Source organism: Lipophrys pholis (genome assembly GCF_963383615.2).
Source record: "Lipophrys pholis genome assembly, chromosome: 3".
NCBI lineage: Eukaryota > Metazoa > Chordata > Actinopteri > Blenniiformes > Blenniidae > Lipophrys > Lipophrys pholis.
In genome coordinates this window covers 6,019,891-6,041,134 of record NC_137627.1, presented here as the reverse complement: position 1 = coordinate 6,041,134, position 21,244 = coordinate 6,019,891, and the positions used below count along the sequence as shown (strand labels likewise).

At 41.5% G+C, this 21,244-nt stretch overlaps 1 protein-coding gene across 1 annotated transcript in view; it reads right to left on the bottom strand.

The window, feature by feature from the left end:
- fat3a (FAT atypical cadherin 3a) overlaps nucleotides 1-21,244 on the bottom strand; it is a gene marked incomplete at its 5' end in the record, with an annotated part of 118,373 nt that overhangs the window by 48,001 nt on the left and 49,128 nt on the right. The window contains 4 exons of the mRNA XM_080459568.1: nucleotides 3,229-3,368; nucleotides 13,134-13,344; nucleotides 14,258-14,572; nucleotides 20,794-20,855. Coding sequence (XP_080315694.1) covers nucleotides 3,229-3,368; nucleotides 13,134-13,344; nucleotides 14,258-14,572; nucleotides 20,794-20,855 — 728 coding nt within the window. The remainder of the gene's footprint in view (nucleotides 1-3,228; nucleotides 3,369-13,133; nucleotides 13,345-14,257; nucleotides 14,573-20,793; nucleotides 20,856-21,244) is intronic.

The window sequence follows — 21,244 nt, the reverse complement described above, 5'->3', positions numbered from 1 at the left end:
AAGCGGTGGGCCAGAGTGGTGGAGGGAAGTGACAACATATATGCTAAGTTCTTGAAAAAGTAAAATTTGTCCCGATTCCTAGTCAGAGAGGCACATGAAGAAAAACGAGAGACGGGAGTCAAGAGCTGCCAGGCGGCGAGTCTAAATTTAAACCCCGCTGCAGCAGTCAGCCTTCTGTTACTCAACTGTGGAGGCATTCCCTGGCGGCGTGACGCCATGCTGACTCTCCATCTGGGAGCCTTCCTCCCATCTTACAGGTGTGTGTGTGTGTGTGTGTGCGCGCACACGTGTGTGTGTCTGCATCTAGGTGTGTGTGCCAGACTCACCTCAGAGCCCCTGCATGTGTGACATCCACAAATGGAAGATGAGAAAAGGATGAGAGCTAAAGTGACAAAACACAGCCACCTTTACAACCCGAGGCAGCAGCCTGGATCCCGGCTTTGTAAAGATTTTAATTAAGTCTTGACACTTTGTCAGAACGCAGTGGATTCCACTAAGTGGTTATTTTGGAAGCGGCACCGCTGCGATGCATGAAAGTACATTTTACTGATGGTTTCACTTCAGGTTAACACCAGCACATAATGAGGAAAACACTCTTACATGAATCATCTATGTTGGCAGGTGAGAAATTGAGGTTTCAGTATTCACAAAAAGAAGGCATATGTGTATGTTTTATAGTTGTATGTTATTACAGGCCAGCACAGCAGGGGAATGTTGTGTTCCAGAAAAACCTGTAAATGACTTTTTGGACCCCTCTGGTCTGACAGCATGAGTCGAGACAGCAGAGTGGGGGTAACTTGACACAGAGACAAGAGTGGGCATGACGCTGTGGGACTGAATCCAAATTATTACATGGAAATGTCTCTTTTCAAAAAGTCACCGTCCTTGAAAATGACAAGATGGATGTGTGTGCAATGTTTTCCCTATGCTATGGGGACATAAATCTACTTGCTGACTTATGAGCACTTGAGTCATTTTGGGGATACAGAATGTATGCAGACGTTTTAAATGTCAATGAACATAAGGACACGACAATAGGTGTAAGATTAAGCAAGTAGTGGTTATCAGTAAGGAAAGACAGAGTCGCCAAAAATGAATAGAAGTCGATGTGTCCTTTGAGGTGATGGGAATACAACTTTGTGTGCTCTGGGAGTGTGTGTGTGTGTGTGTGTGTGTGTGTGTGTGTGTGTGTGTGTGTGTGTGTGTGTGTGTGTGTGTGTGTGTGTGTGTGTGTGTGTGTGTGTGTGTGTGTGTGTGTGTGTGCGTGTGTGTGCGTGTGTGTGCGCGCCAGGTGGAATAATAGGCATCTCAATCATTCCTCATGTCAGAACAATTCCTCTCGCTCTATAAAAATGCTAATGTGGTGTACTCGGTGTGCAGAAGAGTGTGTGCACTAACGTAAGTCTGTCCCATGTTCCGTAATAACCCATCTCATCCAACTTGTAAGTTAAAATCTAATCTAAATTCTTATCGCTGATCAAATTTCCCCGGTTATATTGAATCTGTAGTTTCTGGGGAAAGCGGGCAGTGTCTGAAACTGTGTGATGGGATGAAACTGATCTCCAAAAGATGTTGGGTTTCTAACTGTGTTTTTTTTTTTATTACCTTACCAGGCTCAGTATTCTCTAAGGGCCTGCTCCCATATATATTATGGGGTATGCTAATGATGGAGAGCGCACGTTACGCTTCATGATTTGCAAAATTAGTCAAATATGCTGATTAATATGTTGATAAAGTTTTAGCATGGAAAGGTGCCTTGGTTATGTAGATTTTGGACATTATCATGCTTTAAGTCTATTAGTCCTCTTGTACAATAAGATATTGTTTTAAACACAGGAAATAAATACATTTTCTGGAATGAGGAAACATAATTGAAGAACAATCTGAGGTGATGAAACAGCTTTTCCCCAGATGACTCATATAGACCAAGCATAACTTCCTACTTTCTTGCTCAACTAACTTGTGTATAGTGCCAACAGTATCAAGAGGTAAAATGTTACATACGCCAAGCTGCTTTTGTTATTTTTATAGTATGACCAGTTCAGTGATTTCTGTGTTCATCACTTTTCTAGAAATATCCAAATCAGAAAATATCAATCAATAACTGACATGTACTTGAGCGTGAACAAGTGGCTGCCTCAGAGGGAAAACGCAACTCTTTTGACACTCTGCCGCTGCACATGAGCACCACAGCTCCAGTAGCTAGTCCTTCTGCACATGTGTGAGTAAATGGACAACAACAATAATGGCGGCCACCACAGTGTCCTGACTCTCAGTCCATATTCTCCTGGGACTTGGGAGTTTTATATTTGAGAGTCACTCATAATAGCAATTACATTTTTTATTTTTGTGCATACGATGAAGTTAAATTTTGTGTCTGTAATCAGCTGGTTAAAAAAAATAAAAACTACCAGAAACCACTAAATCTGACTCCGGACCAGGATCTAAAGTTGCTTGTCCACCTATCTAGTGGGTTGGCAGTTTCATCTATGACTTGTTCTCCAAAGGCACTGTATGGAGGAACCCTCTAAAATGAGGGCGATCAACTGGATGTCCTCTTTGTTGTGTAAGTGGATGTGAATGAATGGATGTTGACTCTGTAACTAATATTGCAAAGCACTTTGAGACGGGTGCAAGCCACATAAGTGAGTGCATTAATCATAAAAGGTTTAGAGCAAGTCACACAAACGTGCTGTACTTAAAAATGATGCTTTCTGACTGGCTGGATTGTACATGTACATAAATGCTGTTAGAAAATTCTATATGGTGCTGGACAATATACCGAGTTATTACTAGAACCTGCGGAGACCACTGAGCATGTGTGTTTTCTTCTGAAGGGATTTAGAGCTTTTTCTTTGTCTAAGCACGATCAGGCTCCCGCATCTTCAAGAAGAAGTAAAGCAGGTAAACACGCACACACAGATGTGTATGTTTTTCTTTTTCTTTCAAAATTAGTCCAATGAATGACCTTAACATACTTGTTTTGGTGGGAGAATACCATATCCTCCCTGCATACTAAAAGTGCACTTTGTAAGTGACAAATTAAGGTTTCCTGTCTTGACAGTGCTTTTTACACGTTTTCCCTTCTAACCCAGTGGAGCAGCAAACGGACATCTGGTAGATTAGCATTCTGTGTTGCCGCTGTATGAGCTACAAGGTTACGGATCATAAACAAACACCAAAAGGCTGATGAAATAAAGTGAAAAAAAATCAAAAATAAAGCGGTACCTGTGCATACGCAGTGCTCGTCCCGTCCATGGCCTGCACCGTGAGGTTGTAGAACGAGCGCTGCTCAGCGTCCAGGGGCTTGGCGATGATGATGGTGCCGACAGCTTTCTCTACATCAAAGATACTGTCGCTGTTCCCACCTGCTCCAAGAGGAAGGTCAAAGAGGAGGGGGACGGGGCACAAGATGCCAATCACTTTTGGGCATTTTGGATATGCTCTTTTCATAATGAACAATATGTGATTGTGTGAAAATTATATAAAAAAATTAAAAAATCACAAAAACCACAGTTATATTTTAGGTATGGAGGATTTTCAGTCATGTGGAACCGATAAAACTTGATGCATTGAATATGCCGTTTTGTATACGTCTCGTGATCAGATCAGAGAGAAGCACATGACTGGAAACTATGGCTGCAACTACGCACACTGTGGCTGTGCGCGATCGTGCAGATGAAGGGATGGCTGATGACGGGGGTCAAAGCTTTTCCATCTCACACACACAAACACCCACTCCACACACGCACGTGAACCACCAATCATAAACACGAGATGACAGCAGCAATAAAGCATATGCACTCGCCTTGTAAAGCAGCACCAATAACCTAAACTATCTGGGCGCATTTGTTTCCCAACAGTGCAAACAGACTTGTCCACATGTAGCAGATGGTGCATACGGATCGAACATGTTCGGATGTGTTTGACCTGGTGGCTTTCATTCCAGGATCCAAACATCCTCCCAGCCCCTGATGAATGGTGCTGCATTCTGAGTGGGGACCAGAGTGCAGGATTGGGAGCACGCTGACAACAAATCCTGTTGGATTTAACTTCTTTGCAGAACAGAATCCTTGTAATTGTCAAAACTGTCTTGAGGAAAAGTGGTAGCGAAGCTCCGCGTTGTGGTCAACAGCTCCTCATTTCGCCGGGATAGAACTTTAACAAGATACTCGGAACAAAAACACATCTGTCAGGAAATAAACATCTAATACTGCACTGATGTCAGGACAGCTAATACAAATCCAAGCTGGAATCGCGCCAGAATTGTCCCGTGTTTTTGTGAAGCTTTTTAAATGTTTTACATTTTAATAGGATGCCAAGAGCATGATTAACACAATCAGGTGTCAGAGTCATAGGTACTTAACCATCTACACCAAAAACATTGCCGTCATGCTGTTTTACCTAACTCGGAAATTTGTAATGTTTCATGATAACAGTGCAAGTTTGAAAATATAATGTAATGGTTTATGGAAAACTGCTCTTTGCAAACTCTCAGTATTGCCAAAGTGATTATGATTCATTTTGTTCGCGACGATGTAACTTCACCCACACAATAGGAGAGCTATAGCACAAGTGTTAGAGATGGTTTAAAAAAAATAAAATTAAAAAATCTGTTTTCTATAAGAGCAGAACTAAAACACATTTTATGCTGGCATTTAGTGATGTGTGCAGTGATCTTGAAGTGAAAACTGTTGGTCCCTTAAGCTTCTCCAGACTTACTGACCTACGGTGGGTGGGTCTTTTATGACTAACTCTCCAACTCTGGAAAAGGCTCGGAGATTATGGAGCCTGAGGCACCAGAGAAGCATAACAGCGCCTTCGTAGTCTTTAACACCGAGGACCCTTTCTTACCTTTTCTAGGGCCGTTTTACCCGACTAACAATGAGCAATACAAGGTCCTTCATGGCAAAGACAAAAAGAGCAAGAAGTTTATGAGTTCCTGTGTATTCGGAATCGTTTTATAAGTGTATTTTTAGAAAAGCAGTTCACAGTTGATGCCGATGACTCAGGGTGCTGTACAGGCAGAATCAAAAACCCAAAGTGGAAGGTCGAATTAACTATATTTTCCTTTTTTCCCCCATCTTGGCATGTTGTATTCTAGCACTAAATGGAAAAAGCTGTTCTGTAGGTGGAACGGTTCTGGTTACAATGAAGAAATCACACTGTAATTCGTATCTTGCAACCCACACAGAATTAAGGAAACATCACCTTCAAACAGCCAGCCTGACTAGGTGGTGATGTTTCAGTTGCTTCTCAAAAAGAAAATGTGTGGTCTCCTGCCGTCTGCACGTTTAAGAGAATGCGACAGCACAGACACTGCATGATTCCTTCATAATGTCTGTGTTTAATACATGAAATACCCCAACATGCATGTTGAGAGGGCTTTGATTTGCCTGGTTGGCGTCTGGATGGTAGAGATTAAAGTTGTCAGGTTGATCAGACCACCAGAGAAAATGCATCAACTGAACTGAACCTGTCAGGTATCTTTGTCTCTAACTCGCAATACTATAAGTTCAACAAATGTGACGATCGCTAAATTAATTGCTCCTTTAAGAGTTCTAAAAAAAACCTACTGAGGTTATTGGTTGCTACATAGAACGTTTAGGTCCTGCTTACACAACACAGTTGTCAAGTGAAAATGCAAAACTTTTGTTGCGTTTTGAGTGTGCGATTACACGACAACGAAGCAACTGAAAATGCAGCTTTATGAAAACGGCTCCAAAGGTGGAACTTTTTGAAAATGTTCGCTTTTCGTCTCTGTGTTGATGGCAGAAACGCTGCCAGTGCGTATGCACACCACGGCCGTATTAAATAATTCTTCTGCAACGTGTCAGCGGTTTCATTTCAAAAACACGCGACAGCACCAACTAGTGGGCCAACATGAAAACGTCGTTTTCAGCTTTTCTGCCATCTCCGTGTAAACGGTCATTGTTTTCAAAACGTTGCCATGTGAACTTTTCTAATAGATAATGCAAAAATGATGTGTTTTCACCTGTCGTGTGAAGGGGTCTTTAGAATTCGTGCAAAACTACCGTCTTCCAGTAGGCAAACAGGAAACGATTAAGCCTGAATATGGTTCTCAAGACAAACGAATTAGAGGCCGCATTTATTTAGTCGCAATAACAGAAATGTTACAATTGCAGGAAACGACTGCACGCCAAATGTCAAACACCGGGATTGATAAATGATCTCATCTCAGGTTGCTCCACTGCCTCAGCTTGGAGTCATCAATTCAGTGATGGATTCAGTGTCTAATCAGGAAGAGTGTGTAGGCTTATTGAAACCAGTTGACGCTGAACCAGATTTGGCCGTTTCAACAAAGTAAAGACCCGAAAAAACACCAAGAGAAATACATCAACTGATGAAGAGGAAATCTGGTTTTGACATACCGCAGTCAAGAAAAAAACAAAAAAACAACAACGACCCAGATGTCCAGATGTGAACCATTCACAAATAAATTATGGACAATTTAGCAAATTTGCAGAAGTCATTAATGCCAACTTTTGAAGAACGGGGAGTTACTCCCCATTGTAGGTAAATCATGAATTTATCAATGTTTTCGCTGAAGAAAGATATATTTGTAATCATATTTTTCTTCAAGGACGTCACATTTACTCATAATCCGGATTAAAGGGCAGTCAAATCTTTGCTGCCTAAAAGAATATTACTAGCAAGTAAAAACGACAGCCTGATTATTACATGACATTAAACTGTACACAAATACACCTTGAAAACACGCTGAGTAATATTTAAATGGACTAATTTCAAAGTAGCAGAGGTGTCCCAAGGCTAATAACAATGTTGTGTGTTTAAACATTATCGGTAGATTAGAGATGCAGGATTTAATGCTGACCTCTCTGGAGGACAGCTTAAGTGAGAGCTCAATAGTTTTCAAACTATAGAGCTATTTAGAGGGGAAAAAGGAACATATTTTACATCAGAGCGAGACTGCAGTATACACAGTAACCTATTTGCTGTGAAAACCACTAAATATTAATGGTCAAATGATGAAAAAAATAAAAAACCACACTGGGATCACAGGCAGTCGTGTCTGCCATCCAGCCTAATCACCCTCATTTAGGACATACGGAAGAAGAGGGTTTGGCAGGATTCCTAGTGAGGCCGGAAAAAGCCTCCGGTCTGTCGTGGCCAAATTACAGAGAGGGAAAAATCCAATGCTCCACAAAAGTGGGGGAGTCAGAAAAACCCCTCTGATCTGTTCTAAAATTGGCTGCCACTGTCTGTTTAAAGCTGACTTTATCCTCTCTCAACTGGACAGTCGTTTTACCACAGAAACTCGGTGACGTCTCACCTCAGCCTGCTCGTCTACCTCGATGACGGCGAGAGAAGAGACATGGTTAAGCTCCTCGGCCTTGGTGACTATGGGTCTCCTTAGAAAAATGGTGAGTGGAGGGACTTTATCTTATGACATTCAATCTTCTTTCAATGTTTCTACCTCAATATGAGTCCAGAATACTGTCTGGGCTTTGAATACCAACAGAAAAAGTAAACACAGATTCCCTGTTGTCAGTATGAGAACAGGAAGTGGTTTGTATTGGTTATCCACTCACAAACTGCACATGCAGTTTTTATGCCAATGTAAAAATTCTTTTTGTGCAGGTGTACAAACTGTTTGTCCTCGCTGGTGGCTGCGGGTGCCCACAGGTATTGTGGACCAGACGGAAGCGAGTCAGTGATCCAGTCGGGAACCCCGCAGTCGGCGGTAGTGTCTGTCTGGCTCAGCCTGCTGGGTGGAACTGCAGCTGTGGCTATAAGTGGATCACCCAACTGTGTATCAAGAGGATATGGTGTGTGTGTGTATGCACTCAGTGATTTATGCAAAATGTAAAAGGGTGTGTTTGCTTGATCTTTTTTTAATTTGTGCAAATGTTTGTGTACTCCCCATCGTTGATGTTTATAGCGTAATGTTCTCTAGGTACGTGTGTGTTGTGTCATTACAAAAACAATCAGCGTCAACTCATGGCCTGGCATACTAACGACATTGCTTCTGCCGTTTCTGTGTACACATGACACTTTTCCGAAAACATCGTGCGAACGGGGCCAAACTGTCCCTGTGAAATCATCAGCTAACAGATTACTTTAAAATACTGCGTATTTATATGCAATACAGGTGCTACATCTGTTTCCAAATCCATATTTGGCCAGTGCAGGATGATATGCATAAATTTTATATTCAGTTTCATTGGCCAAGCTTCATCTTTAGTATAATTTAGCAACAGGAGCAACCTAGGCCTAATTTTCTGAAGGTAAAAATGAAATACACTTCATAAGTATAACTGCTTAAATAATTCTCAAAGTCATGCTCAGAGACATTTTCTGGAGAATACAAGAAGGTTTAGCCCTGACAAAAGAATCAACACAATATTGTGTCTCCAGTCCTTCCCTGTGCTGTCAAAAACGTCACTGTACAAGAAGTGGGAACACATGATAAAATCTCAAAGAAGAAAAAAAAAAATAAAGTTGGCCACCGAGTCAATCCTGTCCTGTGTTTTTTTTTGGGGTGTTTTTTTGTTTTTTTTGCACTCAAAACTCCTTTGAAGGGATTAAGACGATGGCTGTTCAAGCATCATCAGAGGTTCTCTATTTTTCTCCGAACATCTGCTTCAAGACACACTTTCCAAAATCACTCGGTATAAATTTTCCCATTTCACTTACCGCCTGAGAGGTGTTTTCAAAGCGCCGTGTACTTGTTTGTGTTGTTAGATGGGATTAGTGCAGTGGGAACTGAGTGTTTAGCCACTGGATGCTGAGGTTTAGCCGTGGGTTGCTAAGCGCTCTGGCTTCATCCAGACGGCTGGAGGCGGCGTTCTCTTCCCTCCACCTCCGAACCCGCTGCCCAGCTGTCCGAGCCAGCCATTACTTTAACTAATGGACCGGCAGATAGCAGGAGCCTTGAGTGCATGTGTGAACCTGCCTCGGAAAAGAAAAAAAAAAAAAAGTGCTACACGAAGGCATGCATTAATTCCGTATGGAACGTGTGTCCAGGTGCTGCTAACAGCAGGTCATTAGACAGAGCTGTCACTGAGGTAACCCCGGGGGGTTATTGCCATGGGAGCGCGCAAAAAGGTTGCACTACCTTTTTACTAAACCTTCATCCCGTCAATTAACCTTGTCTGCAATTTAGCGCACTAATGCTAAACACACACACACACACACACACACACTCAGGCTGATCTTCTTTATGTTGTTCACTGTTCAACCCATCACCTCCGAACAACCAATCACAAAAAACACTTCGGCACATGCAACAAAGCGCAGCGGCGGGAGGGGTGGGGGGCGGCGCATCATGGGTGCAAACAATACAACAACAGGAACAATAAATCAAAGACAAGGGAAACGGAAAAACAGAAAGGAGAAGACAGTGCAAAGAGCGGTAGTGGAAGTTGGAAGCGAGATACCTTCTGAGGAACAGTTCCTGCCACAAGCGCTCTGCAGAATATAGAACATCTCACGGAAAGACCTGGGACCTTCCAGGCAAGAAGCGTTGAAGGAGAGAGAAGGGAGACAGAAGGAAAGAAAGAAAGAGAGAGGGTGAGACAGGGAGGACGGACAGGATCAGAAGGGAAGAGGAGAGGAGACAGTGACGGAGACGGCAACTGCTTCTGATGAACTGAACCTCAACCAGATCCCATGGAACGTCTAACGATAATAAGGATTCTTTCAATATTTACAAATTCCTGGCATGGCCTACTATTTAGTGTAATTTTTAGTCATTAAGCTCATGTGTTAAATTAATGATAAAACACTGTGACTTGTTATAAAATCCAACCACTTGACTTAAAAAATCGATTTGTATTCATTCATGTCTTCCTCTTGTGTTCACAAAAGAGCTCTGTCCTCATAAATGTCCACCGTGACTCGGTGAAGGCAGCATTTCAAAGCCGCAGCACCTTCAAAGGATTCGCTTTTAAATTGCAACGATAATCTGACATTGGCCCGTTTGAGATTTTGCAGAACAATACGAAGATTTGTAGTGAAAAAAACAACAAAAAAAAAACCTTTCGGCTCTTCAAATTTGAAGGAGTCTGCCAGATGAACCTGGGGCCGCAGAGATAAATGAAGTGAATTCAAAAAGGATTTAAAGAGAGTTGTTGTGAGAAACACAATTTAGAGACTCATTAGTTCACAGCATTGTAATTAATTCTGCATCTTGCTTTAATTCATGTGCATATTGTGCTCTAAAACACAGCGCTGTGACACCACGAAGACAAATGCACTTCGTAAATTATACTCATATGTATGCGTCTGTAGGAAGTTATTTCAATTTGATTTAAGTGACAGATGCATTATGAATCCTATGAAGTCTGACATATTCCATCTCCTTTTACACTTTGGCAGACCTGGTTTCATTTTCGTTAAATGCGATTTTTTTATGGCTTTTGTTAATTATCTGAAATGGGTTGGACAGATTTACTCAATTTGATCTATGAGCTACATCAATCACATCAGTAAACATTTCACTTGTACTTTCTGAAGTATACAACCAATTCTTTAAAAAAAAAAAAAAAAAGATGATGGATCACACGTGACTAACTAGGCATTGCGTCATCACATTAAACACAGCTTTTACTGCTATGATTTTACACTAACTTGAGGTACGGACCACACTCAATTTTTCCCTGGGTAATCCGGTTTCCTCCCACATTTTGAAGGCTAAGCGACGACTTTAAAGAGCCAGTAGGTTTGAATGTAAGAGTGTGCGACTGTCTCTCTTTTCCCCCACGATGGAGAAAGTCTTTCAGTTTGAGGCATGTGCAAACACGGAGAGGCTGATGATTTTGTTTTCAGTAAGATTGATGAATATTATGCTCTGCCTTTTGGTCTTAGAAAAACAAAACAAAACAAAACAAAAAAAAAACCCACCTCACACCTTCAGCTTCTACAGCGCTCAGCTGCTCGTGTATCGACGAGTGCCAGAATGCAGAATAACATTAAAGGCATTGCAATGGCTCCCCGTGTCTTTCAGGATAGATTTAAGGTTCTTAATATGGTGTTTAAAAAAAAAAAAAGAAAGAAAGAAAAGGTCTTAATTGTTTTGCACCTTCTTATCTTAAAGATTTATTTTTATCTCATGAACCATCGTGAACCCTCAGGTCCTTATAATCATTCCACCGTTAATACAAGAACCCCCGGTGAGGCTCCGTTCCAGCGCTACGCATCATGTTTATGGAACAGCCTGCCGGGGAATGTGAGGGCTGCAGAGAATCCTTATGTTCTTTAAAAGCAGGCTCAAGACCTTCCTTCTTAATACGACTTTGAACTAATGTCCCCTTTTTACCTGTTGTAGAATTGTAAAATGTCCATTCCAATAAGATATAAAATTTGTCTGGTTTTTAATTCTTGCAGTGTTTCAGTTAGCTTTTAATATTATATTGTGCATATATATATATATATATATATATATATATATATATATATATATATATATATATATATATATCTCACTGTTTTTATTTAGTTTTTACCCTGTAAAGCACTTTGTGCTGCATTTTATTTTAAAGAAAAAAAGAAAAAAACAAATTGCTTGCTTGCTTGCTTAAATGAAAATACAATACCTGATCTTAACTGTAGTGACTCTAAAGCTACTTGTTAAGTTAACATCAACTTCTTAGTTTGTTCAGCTTTAAAGGCACGTTCACACTTGGTTTGGTGCTTGGTTAAGACATTACCTGGTGTAGTTGTTTTGTTAGTGAAACTCATTTGCAGGAAATTGACAAACAGGCTGAGTTCAGTTTAAAATACAGGTTAGTCTTCGCAGTTTGATCACATTTGTAAAGGGGACTCGGAGGGCTTCCTTCAAAAATGCTGTGTTTTGACCTTTATATATCTTTTACATTATTGTCTGTTCTGAGCTTGTCAGAATCCTCCATAAACTAGGATGCATACAATGCTATTAAATGCATCCCCCCCCCAACCCCCACCCCACCCCCCCACCTCTCCGTTTTTCTTTTTTTTTGAACAACCTATGGTCTGATGTTAAAAACTGAACCTAAATTTCGCTTTTTTTAATCTTGGGCTCAGACCAGTAAATGTGATTTCTAAATCACTTTGAATCTTCTGACCCGGCAGGTTGTATATATGTTTAAAAACAAGATACAAGTAGGGGTACTGGAGAAGATTGAACCATCTTTTAAATGCACTGATACTGTTGATGTTTGAAAAATTAAGAAATGTGAAAGTGAGAAGAATGAGCACAAAACAGGAAGAGAAAGAGCGAGAGAAGGGTGAACAAAGCTATGTAGAGCCAGAAGCACGAGCCAGAAGGTATCTCCAGCTGGATACACACTGACTGTCACTGCTCAGTGACAACGGAAAGGAAAGATGGATGGTGCATTGTGGGAAATCCTTTCCTACTTGCCGTTGTCCATCTAGTTGGAGCTGACTGGAGCCCACAATGCATTGCATCAATGGGGCACTGTCAGTGTGCGAGTACTGCAGTGCTGAGTTTAAAAGAGGAAAAAAAAAACCTAATAGAATTAGTACCAAACATGCTGATTATTTGAATTCTGAAATCACTTTTACCGCAGCAGAATCATCACCGTACATAATGTGTAAAAATTGAGCTTAGCACATTGGGCATGACATAATCTGGTTAAGCCTTTCAAGTGGGGGAAACTGAACTTTGACGGATCAAGGGGATTTAAGTGTGCCATGTTGGGCATTTTCCACTTATAGGGGAATTCTGCTTGAAAAATCTGTCAGAACGTTTTTTATTGAGGTCTAACCAGCACATCCCCTCGGTGGAGGCATTATAATAATCCATAATAGTATAAATATTAAATATCTTCAAGGAATGGTGCATGTTTCAGTACAATACACAACCATTTACTTGTAATCGATATTGAACAGTTTTCTCTGTTTGACCTGGCAGCCGGAGAAGCTGTCGCAATGCCGACTGGGATGGGCGGAGCAAAACAGATCACGCAGCGAGGCCACAGTATCTGAGCTGCGCCTCGTGTACACCAACACACAGTGACACTGTCAGCCCAGCACACACCATGCACCGAAGCCCGTCGATCACACAACCAGCACCGGCTGACAGGGTTCACCTCCGGGGGGGTGGGGGGTGGGGGGTGGGGGGTGGGGGGGTGGGTGGTGCGGGGCATTACCTGTTATGTCAAACCACAAAGGGGCGGGGCTTTGCTGCAGGGACACCACGCCCACAATCTCGGACACCTTGTCATTCTCCATGACGGTGAAGTTGTAGAAAGGCTCGTCAAAAAGGAGCGGGGCGGTGGAAGGCGGCGGGCGACGAATCCACTCGATGTGCAGGCGAGCTGTGGACGACTTCTGAGGACGGCCATTGTCTGTGGCCTTGATCTGGAAGCACAGAAGGAAAACGATCCCACATTATCTCACTGTGTCTGCCTGAACCTGCTGGCGAACCCCTCTACTCATTTATCTGCCACTATTATCCAAAGGGATGTTGATACATAATTTATTTATTGTAGAAGTAATTGGTTAATAGCCAGTTATAGTAAGTCCACATGTTGGGACTGCACGGAGTGTGCCCTCCGATTTCACATGCATCAGAGCGTGCTGGGCGCTTATGTGTGGGGATCCCCAGTCTCCCCGCGTATCCAATCACAATTTAAGAGAAAATAAAGATAGGCAGATGGCTCAGAAAATATAAACATCTTTAGGAAAGCAGGAGAATGCTGCCACTAGAAGTGGGGGTAGTTTTGGGATGGTTATGTTACGTTATGGAACGCACACGAGAGTGAACCCAGAAGTGTAGTATGGATACAATCGCGTGCGCATCCGCGGTCTGCGGACAAACACGGCGGAAAGAATGTAGGGGCCTTAATGATCCAGCTCATCCCAAATCCTGATTTTACGGATTCAATCTAGGGGCGCTTTTTTGGCCCTGTGCCGCACTTTATACATGCCAGCTGTTACAACTGGGGTGTGTGTGTGTGTGTGTGTTTGCGCGCACAGTGGAATGAATGACTTTGAATGTCTGTGGTGATTCGGCACCCATCAAGTGTCATTGTAATTAAGGGATCCTTGCCAGTCTTTTTAAAGAGCTCGGTGATGACAGATTCTGATGATTTAGGTGTGTTTAAGTGAGGTGAGATCTGACACATGTGGTACACGGGGCTTCCAGGAGCAGGATTATCAACAGCAGGGACACCTAAAAGCATGAACAGGTAGGGAAGGTAACAAGCCTGGATCGAGCATGAATATTAAAGCTAGGAAAAAAACAAAACAATAATAATTAGGATTTTCGTACAGTCAATATGTCATAGCTCCCAGCGCTGAATGCCTTCCTGGATGATACCACTGCTGTCTTTGGATCAATGAAAAACTTCCCGTCCTCATTGCCATCGACAATGCTGTAGGAGAGGTCGCCGTTGGGCCCGTCATCGCGGTCGTAGGCAAACACCCGGTAGATGGGCTCGCTCTTCTTTCTGCGCTCTCGCTCCGGAAGCTTGACCTGGTAGACCTTCTCAGGGAACGTGGGCTTGTTGTCATTTTCATCCAGGACCTGAACCATCACCCACACTGTACTCTGCCTGGGACTCGGACCACCGTCGGACACCAACACCTGCAGGGGCAGAAAGGGAGAGGAGTTCATAGAAATATATGCAAAATGAACCGGTCGTCGGCCGTGGCAGAATTTCAACTTTCTCTCAAATTTAGGATAGGCTGAGGCCACATTTGTTTATCGTGTATGGTCTGTGGTTTCATTACAAAATCAATCAACAGTGCCCACTAGTGGAGTGGTATGCTAACCACATCGTTCTAAGTGTTTCTGCCATTCCCATGGAAACAGATATCGTTTCTTAAATGTTGCTTTAAATTTGTCTTTAATTACACTGATTCTATGTAAGCTGGAAGCTGAACTAATCTCAGCTACTATGGCATGCCTGAATATTATGAGCTAATGGGCAACCTGGGGAAGCAAATCTTTATGAATTATATGGGAAAGGACATGTTGGATATTCATGAATCCACAGTTAGATGAAGCCTAAGGCCTATGGTTTGTACCCCATGTTGGAGTAAGCCATTCAGAACAGGTACAAACACTTTAATTTTCAAAACACCAGCAAAGACCTATCCACATAACCACAAATCATATTTTATATAACTGTAAATGTCTTAATGTTCTCTGTAGGGAAAGCAGCGATGGAATACTTTCCTTTTTGCCATCAATAGATGCATTCATATTGAAAAAAGACATTAAATGGGCTCAGAGTCTGTGCAATTTCAGAATTTAAACAGAAAAGACAGAATGAGCAAAAAAAAATACTACATTATACACAGCATGCAGCTGTCATTGTTAATTCCCTTTGCTGCTCTGTCTGTCTGTCGTTGACTAATGAAAATGAAGCAGAAAAGAATCCGTCTTCCTACGTGCTGACAGCTAATTCATTAAGCCTATGTACTTCAACAATTATGCAGAAGGTGATCACTGAGAGGTGGAGCCAGCACAAGCTGTGAAGCTGGCGTTTTCCCCCATTGTCCTGGGATTTATATTAATTTCAGGAGAAGTGCAGTCAATTTTCCGTTTGTCACAGATATACGATGTAGCGACAGTTCATTTCCGCCGCACTCGCGCCTGGCTTCATTTAGGAAGATCTGTCACTTTGGAAAATGTCAGACGTGTAGTTCTTACATAGAGATTTTCAAGGGCTCTCAGGATGACTGCAAGGACGATGTGTGTGTCTGTGTGTCTTCTGGTAAATGAGCTTTGATGTATCATGTTAAAATATGTCCCACCCTTCACTCAGAGGACATGTCTCTCATCTTTTTTTCACTCATGTGAACGCTGGACGGTGTCCAAAACTGGCCTTTCACATAACCCACACGCAAAGAGACCAATGAGACAGCAAAGTCTATGATCACCTACTGCTCATTATGTCTTTTATTTTGTTTTATTGTGCGGCAGTAGCAGAAGGAATCTGGATTGACTGGATGTCTTTTAGAGGATTTAAATAAGCCTTGCCACAAAAACATAGTGTAACACTGATACAGATACCAGTATTGGGTATCTGGTCTGATACTGCGCAGAGTACTTACACTCGTATTCATAAGAAATCCCCGATACAACCCGGCAAGTATCACCTGACGTCATCCGTCAGCAACGTCAGCAGCAGGCAGACAACAGAGGACGAGTTTGGAAAGTCTCTAATATGCATGAGAATGACAAATGTAAGCAGACTGTAAATTATGTTCTGCGGAAACAGCAAGAGGAGGCGCGAAAGGTTGTTTGTACACCAGCAAATTAACAGTGACATTTGGACCAGCAGAGTAAGCCCGTTGTCGCTCATTAGTGTAACTGTTCAGTGGATTAAGGAAGATTTTACTCTCAGTCGAGCTACATGCTAAAGTGCTGATGTTAATCCTTTTTTTTTTTTTTTTTCCATAACAGGAAACTTCAATAGCTGCTGACTATAATATCTGATAAAGTGGTGTGACACGAAGCATGTGCTGAGGGTTGAAAGTTTGATGTTTTTGTTAAAAGGAAGTGTTCTTCTGTTGCTTTGCTGTCAGTATGGTGTGCGATTGAAAACCTACACTATCTTAAAGGAAAAAAGAAAAGCAAAGTACTTTGTATATAGAAACTGAAAAAAAAAAAAAGTGTTTTATATGCTACCTCTGTTAAGGTCTCAATAAAGACTGCCCTTCTAGAAACTACAATTTCATGCTCAGGCTCCGTCGGGTTGCACTTATATCAGTCGTTAACGGTCCAGTTCAACTCTTACTTGGATTAAGGTCCAGTCTTTGACTCTTTGACTTCAGACATTTTTATGTTGCGTTTGCTTTAAATTTAAAGTCATTCTTTTGCTGGAAAACAAATCTTCTTGGTCATATTTTTTTCTCTGATGGAATGAGGTTGTCCTCCATTCAATTCACCCACTACCTTTCTTGCCTGCTGCTCATGAGCATCTGGACAGCATGATGCTGCCACCGCCATGCTCCACATTGGCGACGGTGCCTAGTATCTGCCAAACACAGCCTTGTTTGATGGCCAACAAGGATCATTTGCTTTTATCAGACAAAAGAGCTTCATCCAAATTGGCTTTTCAGTCTCCTAAAACGTTTTGGATGAACCCTGTATATCAGAGCACTATTTCAACAACGGATTGAGCAAAACTCTCAGGGGTGTCCAGAGAGTGAGACTTGGAAATGTTTCTTTGACATCTACTTTTAATGATGAAACATTCATCGTGTTTTGGCTGTTCTTTTATAGAACAACAGGTTAAAACTAACCCTTTTTGAAATTAGTATCCAGAGTAGTTTTTTTCAAAATGTCTCCATTTCCGTGTAAACAGAAGAAAATGCAACTCTTCTGAAAGTATTACTGCGGTGCTGTTGTAGTAATTGTTTTCCTGCAAAGGTGGACCTAGGTTAAAAACAATGGAGGATTTCAAAGTGTTTTTCCAGCTAAAGTGTTCCTTTACTCCACCCTCATCGGGACACGTTTCTTACATACAGACCTGAAACTTTTCTGAAACACAAAATGCAAAAATGGTGCGAATAACTCCACCCTCCACACAATCTCTTCATTCACATTCAATGGCCCCAGGCAATCTTTGTTTCACAAATTGTCAAACTTCAAGTCCCATTTACTTCAGCTGAATCATGTTATTCATGTTATGAATAACATGAATAGATATACAGTCAAATACTTGCAATTCAGCAGGGCACTGGTATAGTGGTTAGACTTCATGCCAACTAAATATTCCCAGGTTGATCATAGCCTTGGGGACTCTGTCTAGAGTTTACATATTGTCCCTTTCAGTGTGTGTGGGGTTTTGCTGGGCACTCTGGTTTTCTACCCAAGATTGCCTTGCGATGAATTGGCAACCTGTCAATGGTGTGTCTTTCTTTTTGTCCAATGCAGGTTGGAATTGGCTTCAATCCCTTGGAGTCGTATGAATTTGGCACAGAACATGGACGGAGGAATTTGTAATTGCTTAGTATAAGGTTTTGCTTTGAAACTCAAACAGTTGATTATTTGGGGGAAATTTAAAAGAACATTTTATATTTACTGTATTTGGTACATAAGTAAAAGCTATCGGACAAAATCATCCACGGGGAATAAAACTGTTAAAGCTAGAAGATTTACCCTTCGAGCACATCATCAACTCCTTCTATTCTGTTCATTCTTGGGATTAATTGATAATTACATGGAATTTGTGATACAGAGTCCATCGAACACACCAATACATCTGTGCATTAAAAGCTTGTAACTGAATTGCATGTGTGGCGGCAGTTCTGCTCCTCCAGCTGCTCCAGCAGGATAAAAGCCGTGAAAGACCTCATGCAGAACCTGTTCCGTCGATCATTCAAGTAACGACTGATTCAACACGCATAATTTATGGGGACACATATAACATCGGTGCATACTTGAGTGCAGCCTCTGAAGCGCCAAAAGGAAGAAAAAAAAAAAAAAAGCCATTGAATCCTTTTTCAAATATAGTCCCGTGTCAGCCGATAGGGAAAAATCAATGTTTCATTACACAGTTGCTCACCCTCCGTGCTCGAAAACGTGCAGACAAGTTGTGTTAAGTCTCCTTCACGTCATTGAAAGACCATAGGCTGGACGATCCAAACCAGTGGTTTCCAACACATTCTCAACGGAAACATCTACTGCACTGTTTTTCATTTACATAATTTCATTCTTAAAATAAATCTTTATTAATATAAAGTCTGGGAGTTGAAGTGACTTGTCCACAGTGCAGACCGATCATCTTCTGACTAGCATAGACCAGTTATAAAACAAAACCACCAGTTGAGATGTAGGACTGTTGAGTGTCTGACAGAGACAGCACAGTGATGAACACATCACACTATATACCATTCATTATTCATACTCAAACACAACACAATGTTTAGGATTCAACATTTGACAAATATTTCTTTTACTTTGTCCAATGCATCCTTTGCATATTATTGGATTTTGCGTATTGACTTGGAAACTAGATATATCATGACAACAATTGCCTTTTCATGCATATCGTCAGCATGCAGTTGTTGAATACAGCGTACACATAGACAAAACGTGCACAAAATGGGTACACACTGTTCACACGGTAAATTCTATGAGCCATGAGGAAGCCAGTGGTGCAATTTATCCCCAATCAGGGCAGAGCAGAGTCGAGACAGCTTCCCATTACATTTTAATAGAGACCAATGCTCACCCGCCGTCTTTTTTGCTAGCTCTATTACCGAGCTAACGCAAGCCTCTTTGAGGTTAGCGAAGAGCAGAGAGGACAGTCGCGGGTGTGTTTGTGTGTATGTGCCGCCGCGGCAAAGACGGGAGAAGCGATTTGTTCTCATCTAAGCGTTGGCAGCCACTAGGCACTGTCAACTGTGTTACATTCATTATCAAGGAGAGGGAATGTCAACACACCATTACTGTGAGTCCTCTGATAAGCACCACAAGTAGGACTTATGCGAACGTGATACTCCAGTCCTCTTTCCGTCAAGTCGAGGTCAACATAGCAACGTTTTATTTTTTTTTTACAGTTAATAAACAATAAAACGGTGTTCATTCCAGTCACCCTACACTAGGTGAATCTTACGCAGGAGCAGTGAGCTGAAGTAACTGTTGTCTCCTTGTCTGATGAAGAAACCGATAAAACATGCAGTATATGATGGAGTTGTGATGGAGTTACACATAACAAGGTGAACTCCATTTCATTCAACAGTATGCTGAGATGTACGTGAAGGCTCCAAACACACATGACTTCAATAAGGTATTTCAAATTGAATTTTGTTATTACATCAATGAAATGGTATATCAAGAGTTGGATGTGTTATTGTTCTAGTTGAGTGTCCATGTTAAAATAGTGAACTGGAATTGATTAGAAGTTTGAAAGCTGTTAGAGTCCCGAATGTTAAGTCTCATTGCGAGGAAGGATACAGAAAAAATGTCTAAATACTGCAACAAGTTTTACATGGCTGCTGACTGATCAGGATTCCTGTTCTAAAGGTGCAATCAACGATTTATACTGGACTATGCGCGCCTGTCACAAGGTAGCCAAGTTGAATAAATCAAGGCTTTTAAGGGTTCCTTAAAGATTCTGCTGCTTACAACTTAAGAGTCTGATACAAGATGGCTATACCATTAACCCTTTTTTGTGTAAGTGGACATTATTCTAAAAATGCTGGCGTGTAAATGCAGAAGTTTTCTAAAATGAAAATGCAAAAATTATATATTTTCACTTTAGTAGTTGTCGAGTGAATGGACTTAAGTGAAATCCAATGACCATGGTCAATGAATGAGAACATATTGAGTGGCGTGACTAACATGATCAGTCAATGGTCAATATGCAGCTCTAACAAACTGTGTTCTTGATGAGTTTACTGCTATTACATATTCACATCACAGAGACTTGATATGGGAGAAAAGATGTAGAAACATTTTAGGTTTTGAGCATGCGCTGCCTGAAAATGAAAGAAATAAATCACTTCAGCTCACTGCTGAGTCATCACTCATAAACAATTCCTGAAAGAAAATCTCCTTCTGACATTGTATTGCATTATAATGGTACAAAATATTCAAAAGAATATGTCACAAATAGTTGTGTATAATGTCAGAGATGAAATGTCCGGAACTGGAGTCATTAGCTTTGTTTTGCACTGTGCTGAAAGAACACGCACACGCACGCACGCACACACACACACACACACACACACACACACACACACACACACACACACACACACACACACACACACACACACACACACACACACACACACACACACACACACACACACACACACACACACACACACACACACACACCTCACCTCTAAAACGTGCTCCGTCTGCTGTTCGCGGTCCAGTTTCCGGGAAGTTGTCGTGATTAGACCTGAGACAGAAAACAGCAGAGAAAACAATTAAAAAAAAAAAAAAAAAAAGAGAACAAAAAACTGTCTTTGACACACACACACACACACACACACACACACACACACACACACACACACGCACACACACAAAGTAATACCAGTACGCCCAATGAGCAAGGTGACATGGTAATTAGTTTCGTGTGTTTGACACAATCGCTGACTTGTTCTAATTACAAAGAATAAGTGAAGGGGAGAAAAAAAAAAAAAAGAAAGTGTTGGAGAAACCATGATTATTAGGTGCTGTTCAACATGACTTAAATCACAACATATCTTTTTGAACACCCACGATAAGCAATTGTGTGAAGTGTGTTGCAGACTCTATCCTTCTACTTGCCTTGTATTGGAGACT